This window comes from Scomber japonicus, chromosome 21 (genome assembly GCF_027409825.1).
Source record: "Scomber japonicus isolate fScoJap1 chromosome 21, fScoJap1.pri, whole genome shotgun sequence".
Lineage (NCBI taxonomy): Eukaryota > Metazoa > Chordata > Actinopteri > Scombriformes > Scombridae > Scomber > Scomber japonicus.
In genome coordinates this window covers 14,771,254-14,784,742 of record NC_070598.1, presented here as the reverse complement: position 1 = coordinate 14,784,742, position 13,489 = coordinate 14,771,254, and the positions used below count along the sequence as shown (strand labels likewise).

The window sequence follows — 13,489 nt, the reverse complement described above, 5'->3', positions numbered from 1 at the left end:
GGCCTACACTGTAAATGGTTCAGTTTGGGGATTTACTGCCACCTAGCGGCAGATGGGAGGACTAAAAATACTGTAACACATGATACCACTCAGAGTCATACCGTTTATGACATTTCATCTGAGGATATTTAAAAAGCTAGTACAGGATAAAAGTGACAGTACAGGTCCAGTGGCTACAACACTGACAGCAAATGTGAGATACAAATACAGTATTTCCTCACAAAAAGACAAAGAATATAAATAAGCAGTGACAATTTATTTTAAAGGTCCCATAGTTTTTTAGTCATTTCCAAGAAAGAAACTGAAAAGAAACTGAAACTGAGTCTTTTTGGTATTAATTATAGGGAAAATTAACTTCTACTTTTGATTATTCCAGTTAATTACAATTACAAGCTGACCTCGACAGTCAACAAGAAAGTGTCTGCAACATACAGTAATGTGCAAAGGTTTTAGGCACCTGATCAGCACCAAATTTATTCTACAGCAGTGCAACAACCCCAAAATAGAGCTAGACTCAAAAATAACTATTGACATTTAAATTTACCAATAACCTTATCTTATTGTCTTAAGATTATGTTATATTGCCTTTGTAGCCAAAAGCGTATTGGAAAACTGTCTTTCTGCTTCATGTGTGAAAAAGTTCCCACCAGGCACCATCAAACATTAGCTGTGGGTCATCCTGACTTTTACAACAAACAAACAAACAGGCAGAGAGGGAAAGTCCAAGGAGCAAAGACAGGATTTGGCTTTCAACACATAATTCTCAGCAGGGAATTAAAGAAACTCCCTAAAGACACAGATGTGTATAGGATGATGACGCACTCAGTTCAAATGTTATACAAATACTCACACTGAGCTTTATAAAGTATCTCTTCAGCCTCACAGACTGAGATCTGCATTTACAAATGTGAACTGATTACTACAATAAACAACTTGCTTTCTGTGAATTCATCTTTAAATTTCTACAATACAATATTCAGTGAAAAGAAGAACACAGAGTCCTGCAACAGATGGTACGGCACCAAAATAGCCCTGATCTCAACATGATGGTGTCAGTCTGGGGTTAAATTAAGAGAAATAAACAAATGAAACAATCTAAATCGGCACAATAACTGTAGCAACTTCTCCAAGCTAAAAACCTTGATAAACTGTGTGCAGATGTATACAATTTGTTGGTATAATATAAGTCGAACTTTTTTCTGTACACTGAACTTCATTGATAAATAAATAAAAATTCATGGCATTATTTTTGAAGGCATCCTGACTTTAGCACAACACTGCATGGAGAATAACAATAAAATAATGATGATAGTTGAATGGTTTTAATTTCTAAGAAATTCCTCCATAAATCAAAACCTCTACACTAAATTATCACCAGAGCTGTTTTCTGTTTTCCCTGTACTTAGTGCCAGACTACATTATTCTTTCCATGACAATTCCTTGGAATGTATAGGGAAAATAAGGACCTGTAAAATAAAGTGTTAAAAAAATAAGCCTCTTGCATAAATTTGCATGGTCTCTATTTTTGGTCATTAGAATTACTGCTGTCAGTTGCTTGTACTCACTTCAAATCTGTGACCCTTAATGAACATCCGCAAGATTAATTTACATGTAATTCCTATATATATATATACTTTTGTTGTCTCTTAATCAAATCATTGCAGGGAAATAAAAACAACACACCACACACACACACACACACACACACACACACACACACACACACACACACACACACACACACACACACACACACACACACACACACACACACACACACACACACAGGTAGTTCTCATGGAGAATCAGGAATCATGACCATCTTGGTGTTTTCCTTGTCGTTGTGTTCTACAGGTAAAGGGTCATAATATCGACGATACAGCAGACGTGTCACCAGCGTGATGATGAACATCTCCAGGATCAGAAGTTGCTGACTCATCACTGTGGAGACAGACGGGGGCAGTGAGTGAGGGGAAGGAAGCCGAAATGGAAAGGATGTGTCAGCGCTCAAAGGTGCAATCAAACGAAACTTCCAAGGAGTAATTCCCAGTGTTGTGACTAAACAAATGTGGGAATGAATTGAGTCGTTGCAGATGGAGCAGATAAACAAGAAGAACAGAAGAATTGATTGTATAGATGGACGTTGACTCACTGTATCCTCTGGCTGCGGCGGAGAAAGGTGGTGCACAGGCAATGGTCCCATTCAGAGCCAAGATGTTGATGATAGCAGTCTGTAGCTGGCTCAGGATCAGCACCAGCTACAAACACACATGTGTACACACTGTTTAAACCTGACAAACAAAATGCTGGAAAAATCCTGTAAAAAAAACTTATGCCATCCCCATAAACTGGCATGTTATTAGAAACAGGTGTTTGTTTTCCCCGAGTTATATAGAGCAGTGCTCGTCATGGTACATCTTGAGGTGTGTTAACAGCTGTTTGCATGCATATACTGGACATATGTACACTTTAATATGTGTTGAAGCTTCTCCTGTGTCTTACCTGGTACATGGCGTACTTGGGGATGATCTTTAGTGTCCGCAAGGCAAGCCTCAGGTGCATGAACATGATCGCAACGGGCCACAGGGCAATGATTGTCAAGATGCCCACAAATGGGTTGATCCATATGGCAGCTCCGGTAATGTTCAGCTGAAATGAAGCCACACAGGAGAGTCAGAGAAGACAAAAGAAGGAATATGTCTGATAGTTTGTACAGAATAAGAAAGACTCATGGAAAAAAAAGAACTATGAAAAACATGCCCCATTTTTTAAATTTCTTAACTGGCACCATCATCTCTCCTAAATTTTTATCAATTAGATGTTAAATTGTTCTATAGTCTTCAAAATGAATGTAGTGTGTTAAAAGAGCTACAACGCACATGTACAGTGTGTACTAATGCATGAGCCACGATGAGTCGGTGCATGAACCAATGTAGGATGTGTCATGAACTTTCTGTGGCTCACTATCAAGAAAGTCATTATGATACTTATGTCATAAAGCATGACAGATCATCTATTAATGAATGTTTACTCGCAGTTGGTCCATACTTAAATGCTACCAAATTAGCTGAAATCTAGTTTCTACTTTGCCTTTAAGATCCCTGAATTTATATTCTCATATAAAGTTGAAGCTACACAAAGATCTTCTGTTGTAGGTGAAAGAGGTGGAGCACAGCAGGCAGATAAAAATTGGCTATTACTGTTGTGTCAAGAATCTGGGCACTGTTGGGTCATGCAGCAGCATGTAGATGTTTGCATCAGTCTACCAGCTTGTTAAAAAAACTTCTCTATTTCTCTTTTGTGCTTTCAGAGAGGCTGATCACATGCATGGGTCTGAACTAGAATCACCTAAACTCATAGTGTCTTCATACATGTTGCATTCATTCATTCATTCAGGACTGAACATCGCCGTGAGAGAAAAAGAGAGACAAAGAGAATCATTGTGTTTTTAACATGTGAATAAAAGTGATCAATAATGTAGGATTTGAGGAAAGATTAAAAACGTGATTTTATTTTTGCTCATGCAGAGGAAGCAGTAATTAGTGCAAAAAAAAGAGTCAAATTAGATGAAAGGAGTAGTAAGCATTGGGAGCTGGAAACGTTTCACAGCAAAAAGCTAGGAAAGTACACATATAAACAGGGTAACAATCGCGTGGTAAGATGCTGTCCGGCATTTCAACGATATCAACTCACATCAGCCAGGTCAAATGTCCCGTTGGTCCAGAGGACAATGGAAAGGACAGTGAACACAATTTTCAGGATAGCAAACTGAAAGGAGCCAAGTTTGAGCAGGAAGAGTGTGCGCCTGGAGTTGGAACAGAGGAAACTTGTAAATTGCATCTGCTGGTGATACAAACTGGTTGAGTTACTAAATACATTTTAAAAATAATTTGGAATCCAATGTGTAATTGCCCATTGTCCTGAACCTGACCTTATTTATGACAGGATGCAGGATGTTGTGAACAATTCAGAAGAACCTTGGTAATGTTTGCATTGGCTAGATGCATGAATAGATATGAATGTTCTTATATGTGCAACAACAACATTGATCAATCCTCCAAGGTGCTTTATACCTTTCTCATTTCTAGTATTTCCCAAGAGAGAAAAGATGGAACCAAGTTGTTGATAGGAAACCGGGCAGTACATCAAAGAAAAAAGGCTGAGCTTGCCCTGGCTTGATTATTAACATCAGCATTATTGTGTACAGCAGGGAGGTTTTTGCAAAATAATTTCTAGTGTATTTGCACAGAGTGAACTTTTAAGATGTGCGTAACCATAGATATAAACACATCTGTAAGTAATTGCCACACACCAGCAGGATTTGATCATTTTGGAGAGGACTGCATATAGCCTAAATAGACCGTACTTGCTTTTGACAGATACACTCAACAACCTGTGTGGACAAAAAAAAAGTGTGCCACCGGGAGATTTAAATAAACTGGATAAGTAAGCGGTAAAGGGTGCAGCCAGTGATATTTTATTCAGCTAGAAAGGGGTAGGATGGGTCTGATAGCTACGTTACACACTGGGCCCCACCCTGACAGAGTTGAATGGCCGGGCATATGTTCAACCTGCCTTCTGCGAACACCAGTGTACTTCTGGTGTGAGCACGATATCGTATTTACAGAGGATCCATGAGTTTATGTAATCTTCAAACAGACCAAAAACGACATCAAAGTACCCCGTGCACTTTAGCCAAAATGTAGTAGTAACAGTCATAGAAGCTACACAGGATCTGATCTGTGCTTCATTAACATTGCATGATGTTTCAATCATCACCTCAGTAATACAGAGATTACTCAATATTGAAGAACACAAAGCATCGAATGTAGGATAAGAAACATTATGTTCCTTTTGGGCATGATCTCATTGGATGATCTCATTTATTGCAGCTGAGGTTAAAGCCTAGCTGAGGTAGGACAATCATTTCAGGCTCTTCTTATTTGCTGTCTAATATCATGAGGTATAAAATAAAAAGACAAAACCTGAGCTTAGAAGTGGACAGCACAAGAAAAAAAAAGTTTGTTTTGTTACACTACATTACTATGAATGTAGGGTGTTATGTTTTATAGCCAGAAGTTTCCTTTCAATTTGATAAAGAAAATAGACCCCCTCCTGCCAAACATTATAAGAGAGCAAATATTTTAACCACATGCCTGCAATACTTACTGCTGTTATCAAACTATAAAAGCTTTTGCTGAGTAGACTGTGTAAGCTGTTCACATTGTACTAATTTCAGCACTTCAGGCGATAAGCAAAAATGTTGTTCTGATAATGATCATCTGACTGTACACTGCTGTACTGTTTACCGTGTGATATCCACGTGCGGCAGACAGAGGCAGCAGCAGCAGCACGGTCCTGTGCTGATCTTTAGTTTGTGTTTCGTAGCTCGCCGCAGGAATGCCTCGTCGCCGCCCACCTCCTCCACCATCATGATCAAGAACTTGAACACCACAATGGCGAAGTAGCTACGGAGACACGGTAATAAGAAGTAAATGTTAGGGATGCGAGAGGAATGAAAGAAGTATTAAGAGAGGAAATTAGTGATGCGGAGGAGGAAGCAAAGGTATTAAAATAGATGAGAGAGGGACAATGAAAGCCATAACTTCCACACGCACGTTACACAACAGTATCACTGTTTTCTGTAAAAATCTCAGTGGGTTATGAAGTTCTAATTTCCCCTCTGTAATCTTATGCTGCAGGCTCCGTGAGAGGAAAAACACAAAGCACAGTAAGAGATGGAAGGTGAGTCAGACAGAAGCAGCAAAAGTGAAACTCACCAGGCAGAGGTCATGTCAGTAAACATAGTGGCTCTGGGAACCCACATCCCTAGACACGACATGGTGCCAATCACCTGAAAAACGGAAAAGGAGCCATGTGAACATATCTTTTGGTGCATTTTGCCATGAAACGAACAATACGTTTTTTGCATTATATTTACAACGTCCTTCCCCACTGAGTGTTATTCTTACCGGTGCAGCCCCATTCACCCAGATGATGACACTCTTCTTATGGGACGGCACTTTCCTATAGATGTAGATACACTCCTCAATGAAAAGCAGCATGGACACGGCTGCCATGAAGGTGAGGACGGAGTACAGGATGATACCAAAGATATCCAACTCTGGAGGGAGAAGTTAAATGACAACAAATAAGCTTTCTTCAAATCTGAGCTGCAATTTAGGACCCAATTATGATTCCCCAGATTCTGCTACTTAGAGAACAATGGGTATTTATGTTGTTAGAGTCTTTATGAAGCCCCAGCTGCATAAAAAACAGCTAGAAAATAACAAGTAACATTCAAGCATAGTGTAGATCATACTTTAAAATGTTATTTATTTAGGATCACAAAGAGAAACTAGACTTGCAAGCAGGTATAACAGGAACATGTTTAGGAAACACTAGAAAGCACCATGACAGGAATGACTATAAGCTTCAAAATGACCAAAAAAGTCCTGTGCCAGAAACTGAAGCTTGAATCTTTTATTTCTATTTCACCATTCCTTAGAATACAAAGTTTATTTGGATGTGACCAGAAAAAAATGAGTGTGCGGTTGCCAGTTTGCAGTCTACATTCCCTCCAGCACTTGTCTGAGCTGGTTGGGCTCCACTTTTGTTATTCAACAAGTCCGAAAGTATCTTGTTCTAACTTTCCATTTGAACGTAGTCCAAGTGTCACAATTATTCCTCGATATGATCTTTGATTGTGAAATTTTCTTTCTGAAGTTTATCTGGCTTCCATACTCAGGAGTTAAGGGGATATCTCTGAATGTTGCTGTCTTTTTAGTACCAAATTCCACTTTTTGTGTTGTTCTCCCTGAATTACAGCTCCTCAGGCAAACGCTGTCTGTGATAACAAAGAGGAAACTTTGGAGGAGATCCACTTGATTTGATTAACTCACATGGCTGAAGCATTATACTAGTTTCAGATTTTTTTTTTTGCACAGAATGAGGACCATGTGGACTTACATTTACTGTGAGTGCATTATGAAGGGATCTCTTCATGGTCTCAGTATGAACAGGCAGGAGGAGTGATTACAGCAAGCAATCAATGTTCAGATGAGCACCTGACCGTTGCTTTAAGATGTGTGAGTGCCAAATTTTGCGGTTTAACAAAATCCAGACCCGTGTGAGCTCTGTTGATCACCTTAATTAGGTTTCTTGAAGTGAAGCGTATTTCAAGGCCATGTAAGTAAAAACAGCAACACAGGAAACCAAATGCAGACTGTTGCCCTAGACATGTGCATGCTGAGAAAATTAAACAGCTGCAGCTAGACGATAGATGGGCCTTAGCTTCTCTACGTTTAGTATTTGTTGGACTGTGGAGCATTAATAATATAATATAATTATCAGGTCAGCCTTAAAAAACAAACAGAACTAACTGTCAGGGGATCCTGTTGACCTGATTGCGATCGGATGCATTCTTCATATCCAGCTGCCATTAAAAAGTTTGGATTCACTTTCGTATTCAAGGAAGTGGTAGACTTTTACTGGTACTGTATGCATTAGTCATGAACGTGGATGTGGGTGGGATTCTGTATAGTGTAAGAGAGTAGCTGTCAGGTTGTCACTTCCAGGAAAACCCCTTTAAGCATCAGCAGCCATATGGCCACAGTTGAATTGCTACAACAGATGTTTCTAACTAAGGAAGATAGGTGATGACGAAAGTGTAGTAGTTTCCAAAGTGCCAGTAATTGTGATTCCTTGGATTCTGCGTCATTTATTCTGTGGTATCCAAAGTCATTAGCAGTAATCAGTATACAACTACACACACAAAATAAACACGCATTCCCATTTTGAGGACTTCTTTTTGCAGGTGGTCACTATTATGCCCGCCTGTTGCCTTTGTCCAATGACTAATTCTCATTGTTTGTTGGTCAAAAGCTTGAAATTACAGTTGATAATTTACACAGTGGACTTTTTAGAAATGTTTCTCAAACTCTTATAACTGTCTGATTATTTTTTCTTCACCCATTGAACTATTTATTTCCTGTTATGTTCTGCTGGTTCTGTTCCCTCACTGTTTTATGCAGTCACACATGTGCGTAACATATTCAGCCTCCGCAGTAAAGTAGAGACTGAAGATATTAACAATGCCCATTACTGACAAAACTGATCCAGATGGTAACTCAGAGACTTGAAAGGTTTTACCGTCACCAGTTTCCCAGGACCATTATTGGATGGTTTCTATATATTGATATTAGTGAGTTAACAAATTCAATGAAAATTAGAAAACATAGATAGAAATAGAAATTAGAAATACAAATTTCTATTAAGATTAACATTGTCTTTAAAAGAATTTAGCCTCATATGTAACAGTTGAAAAAATAAAATGTTTTAGAGCTCTCTGGAGAACAAACTATGTAACAGTGACAGTATTTTTAAATATCAAAACATATCTGGAATTTATTGATATTCATCAGCCAACTTAAGAACCATTAGACCATTACCAATACATCTGCAATACACTTATATTAGCCTGGCTGATTTATTGGTCAAGCTCTAATAAGAAGGGTATCCTATATACTACAATCTAACTGATATATTGGTCAGCTAATACATAGGATGATATTGGTTTATCACAGATATATCAGTATTGGCCTATATATTGTCCAATATGTCCCAACAGTGGGTTAGGGTTAGGGTTAGGCGAGGTTAGGTTGTATATAAACTTGAACCAAATAAAATACATTAAATTCTTTACGTATTTTATTCCTTTTACTTGGTTCAAGTTTAATATTTACATACATGTTTTTTTTTTATTTATAGTTATTTATAAATGTGTGTTTACTGTTGATGTTGACTGATGTCATTTTATGCAATAAAGTTTACTGTTATACTGTAAAATATCATGCCTCCATTAACAGTGCTGGGGAGTAACTAGTTACATGTAATGGTATTATGTAATTTAACAAAATAAATGTAATTGTAATCTTTTACAGTTACTGAGAAAAAAGTGATTAAATTACAGTTACTCATGAAAATGTTGTTACAAAGGGGTTACATCTGAAGTCAGACCTTTAAGATTTTGCTCAGGAGAAGGGGTTTTCCTTGTTTTTTAATATTTAACATGTTACTGAATAGATATATTGCTATTTCTATATTTTGTAAATAAATCATGATGTGGGCTTATTTGGAGCACACATGGGCTTAAATGGCGTCACAGTACTAATTAATCCCATGCCAAAGTTTTGAGTTTTTTCATAAAAATGTCTTTATTTTAAATTCCAAAATCTACATGAACTAATGAATACATTTTCAAATGAGAAAGATGTCAGTATCCATGAAAAACACCTGAAAATTAGAAAAGTAATCAAAAATACATTACTTTGATTAAGTCATTGAAATAGTTACATTACTTATTACATTTTCAATAGGATAACTATTATACTAATGTGTAACCTTCTCAAACCTGTCCATTACATATCTTTGCTACAAGTGTTTGATAACCACAAACAACGACAAAAAACCCCCCAAAAAAACAAAGGGCATTTACGTAAATATTAAAAAAAATAAAAATAAAAATAAAATAAAAATTTACTGGTTTACATAAGGTAGAAAATGATATTTTGTTTTAAAGAGCATATTTATAATAAAAAGTACAACCCAATACAACAAAAGTCTAAAGTGAAATAAGGACAATAATGCCACTGTATACGTGCATCCTTATTGAGAAAGCCAACTCACAAATCATTCATTAGAAGGAAGAATTAATCACTGGACTTTCACACGAACATATGATGATATTAACTAAATTAGGATCCATATCATTATAAAGATGGCTTAACTGGGCTAAAGTGGATTTTCAAACTACACACCCTCTGAGGAGTGTGACAAGAAGTGAAAGGCAAAGTGAGATGGATAATCCATCATGAGTCAGAGCCCTAAATGCGAATTTACAACACCAACACCCCAGTGAAATGGATTAATGGATTAATGGATTATTTGTTTTCATCTGAGGAGTAAGTTCAGTCTGAACATGCAACTTTCCTGTACATACACTGTGATTTATCAGTATAATAGACTGTGAATTCTCAGCTGGTGCTTCCAAAACTGGGATCAATGAACCCAGTAGAATCCCTTGAGGAGGCTCCAGTGAGTTCCAAGGAAGAAGAGGGAATACTTTGTGTAAGTGCTGAAAGCCTGGGAGGGTTAATGTAGTCTTGTCTGCTGCTGAGGATGTAAAGGAATCATACCTAACCCCAAGAAGCAAGAGAAGCACTGGATGCAGGGGAGACCACCATCATACATCATACAGCCTCCCAGCATCTGACAAAGTAAGGTCCAGGGAATTCGAGGAATCCATCAATACCCAACTAGGACAACAGCTCTACAGTTTGCCAGCCAAGTACAAAAAAAAAAACCCTCCATCATACATCGTGTAATATCATCAATTGAGGGGGATTTTTTGTGCCCTACTCCTGTAATCTTCTATCTGATAGCCTATTAAAGTGGTCTATACTCACTGAGGATGATATCGATGGCGAGAGGAGGCTTCTCCCTGCAGCTCGGGTGCATACTTCGGTTGGATCCATTCATGTTGGCTGCTGTCGGCGGACTTTTCAGGAGTGCAACTTCCAGTAGTCTCTCAGCGGTGCTTGCATCCACAGACGCTCGGTGCGTAAAAGGCTGGTTTCAAGTTCGGATGCTCGCCGGTGTATCCTCTCTAGAGAAAGTGTCCTAAAACTCTTCCCAGACAGAACTCCGCCTCCTGGTCACCCCAAAACACTTGTTGAAATCCCTAAACCCGCCCTCTCCTTTCTGTCATAGGACACACGGAACTCAAATCACCGCGTTCTGAGTAATTGACGCAAAAACGTGGGTTGTAGGAAGTCATGGCTTTTTCTTTCTTTTTCTTTTTTTTTTAAAAAAGGAAATAAACGTTTTAACAATGGCAGTTTCACAACTTTTAATAATCTGTCATGCAACTCTCATTAAATCACTCAACTTATTTTTTGCAACTTTAAATTCATTGCAGGTTTGGAGTGGTTTGTTATGGCATTATAATGTGTGGTCTGCGGGGTGGCTTTCTGCTACTTCAGAGAATGTGTGGTGGGTTGTGGTAATTAACACCAGCACATGAAGCCAAACCATGGCATTTTAAGGAATAACTTCTTTGAAATCAGCCCAGTCAACATGTCATCTTGTCTATGCAAGCTTGAATTTACTGCATTTCTGGGTTGTTTTCTGTTTTCCATAGAATATTTGAGTTTTTTTGGCTTGCCTGGGTGGATTCAGTGGTGACTTTTATTCTAACCAAAGCAGAGACACACAAATCCCTCTTTTCAGATGGCTAACTAGAATTATTTTTACAAGTTACTTGGAAAACTCCAGTGACATTGAGAAAAAAGCTCTGGATAGATGAGGGGTGACTAACAGAGGTATGTGTTTGTTGTATGTGTGTGTGTGTGTCTGTGTGTGTGTGTGATGGGAGGTGGGATTTCTTATAGGACTGCTGCAGTCTGAAGCCAGTGGACAACACAGGCACTCACATGCCCCCCGTATCCATAGAAACATGTGCAAGGGTAACGTCATGTGAGGCATTTGCTGCAAATCTTTTTGCGCTCTTGGCCCCATTGAATAATTTTCCACAACACTGAGAGAGGCCTGAATAGTGATCTAAAAACATCACTGAAGTAAAGCCAGTGATGTACAGAAAAGCAGCAGTGCGTACAGTACAGTTCACTGGGTCTATTTATCCACCAAATCTCTGCTGCATCACAGTTGTTATCTCAGTCTTTTCTCTCTCAGGAGGAGAACTTGCCTTAACTAGCTTTGATATTAGTGCATTGTCTTTATTGTGCTTCTGAACACCACCTTCGCTCCCATTTACCTCATACTCTAATTTCACTGTTTATCAAACCTGCTTGTCCGTTCAGGCAAACCTTGGCTTCCAGGGGTTGAAACAACTTAAAGGGTTTTTTTTTACCCCCTTTGCTTGGAGATTAAATCTCCTCATCCCTGAACTGCATGTGCAGACACATTTAAGGAATGATTAATAGAGATGACTGAGGGGCATATAAACAGGAATAAATGCTCACATCCAATCTTTGAATGTAATACACACCCTATGCGGAGGAGAAGTCCACCGCTTCTGTCACTCAAGTGGTCATATGTGCTGACCTTTATTACACAATGCACAGTGAGCCAATTATGTCTCACCTTATATGATAACTGAAATCAAGTCTCAGCAACTTTATTTCCTGCTAATTCTGGATGCGTCAAGGCACACCTTAGTTTATGTACCTGCATCAGGAGCGGCAGACTCATCCAATATGATTTGTCCCAACTGGCTGACTCCTGAGGTTGATAAGAATCCAAGAATCCGAGAAATATTCTGTCACAATAGAAGACACAAGGGAAGATTACCTTGTTATACAGCTGGGCTTCTTCTTCTTCTTCTTTTATTATGTGGCGAGTTTGGACACAACTCTCATTTCAAAAGAACGAAACAGACTTGTTGTGAAGGTGATGACATATTGGGAAAATCTCAGCAATGACTACTTTCTGATTCAAGTCAGACATTCACATATTTATTAATGTGTATGCAGCCTCACTCACAGCCATAGAAACAACTCCAGACATTATCACCTGAGTGCATCATCAATTTGAGGTTTGATGCTCTGGTTTTAAGTCAAAGGCCACTGTAGTCTTTGTGTGTAGATACTGATGCTACTGTGCAACATCACAATTTTTAAATGGCAGATTTCCCTTTAATGGATAAACCATCTAAAGGTCTTCAGTGAAACTGCAACTGCTTTGGCCTTGCGGTAGTTAGACTTGTTTGTTTTTTTAACAAGTCACTATTTACTCTCCCTCAAAAACTGACACTGAGGTCATTACCTTGGGATCTCACAGCACAGGAACACACACACAAGATTCAAGATTACAGTGACTGTCCTAAACAGGGACATCTTTTATTGACTGTTGCAATAACTGGAGAAGTGATTTTTCTCACTGTATTATATTTCCACAACTTGGCCTCTACATTACAGAGTATGGTTGTTATCACTTTGGCCAGTGTGCTGCACAGACCTGCAGAGTGAATCTGATACACCGGTGCCCTGGCTTGTGTCTGTTCTGTCTCTTTACTCCTAAATTATGATTTACAAACAACCACTCACAGGAATTCAAGAGCAGAAAAGTGAATTTATAATCTTTGCACAAGCTATCTCATTAGCAGAGGTCAAAGACCTGGGTGTCAGACTGATAGGAAAGGTCATAGTTCAACTGGGTTTTTGAATCTCATCCCAAAAAGATTTTCCTTCCTTCCTTCAAACACTGCAGACAACAATTAGTTGTTTTAGCTTGGTGTCTAAGCTTTCAAAAGCATTTTTTTAAGACAATGTGTGTAGAAACCAAAACATCTTCTTATAATAAATGTTTTTTTTTCTCTCTGACAGCACAAAGCTAAACAAAGCTAAACACAGCTATGCACTCAGAACAAACTATGTAATAGTATAATTTATGTCTATTTTCACTCTAGGGA

The 13,489-nt window shown here is 38.4% G+C and overlaps 1 protein-coding gene across 1 annotated transcript; it reads right to left on the bottom strand.

Annotated features, from left to right (window-relative positions):
• Positions 1-89: 89 nt before the first annotated feature.
• LOC128382654 (organic solute transporter subunit alpha-like) lies at positions 90-10,708 on the bottom strand. Its single transcript, XM_053342652.1, has 8 exons — positions 10,467-10,708; positions 5,973-6,124; positions 5,781-5,854; positions 5,310-5,468; positions 3,694-3,805; positions 2,503-2,649; positions 2,153-2,258; positions 90-1,941 (listed from the first exon to the last, which is right to left on the bottom strand). Exons 1-8 carry the CDS (start codon positions 10,537-10,539, stop codon positions 1,796-1,798), a joined length of 969 nt encoding a protein of 322 aa, XP_053198627.1. The 5' UTR covers positions 10,540-10,708; the 3' UTR covers positions 90-1,795.
• Positions 10,709-13,489: the final 2,781 nt, after the last annotated feature.

Bases quoted from the DNA above. Each gene is read 5' to 3' on its own strand.
- LOC128382654 (XM_053342652.1), bottom strand. From the start codon at position 10,539: ATGAATGGATCCAACCGAAGTATGCACCCGAGCTGCAGGGAGAAGCCT. The intron at 6,125-10,466 runs GTGAGTATAGAC...TTCTCCCTCCAG, and splicing joins CGCCATCGATATCATCCTCA to AGTTGGATATCTTTGGTATC. The intron at 1,942-2,152 runs GTGAGTCAACGT...CTGTCTCCACAG, and splicing joins CGCCGCAGCCAGAGGATACA to TGATGAGTCAGCAACTTCTG.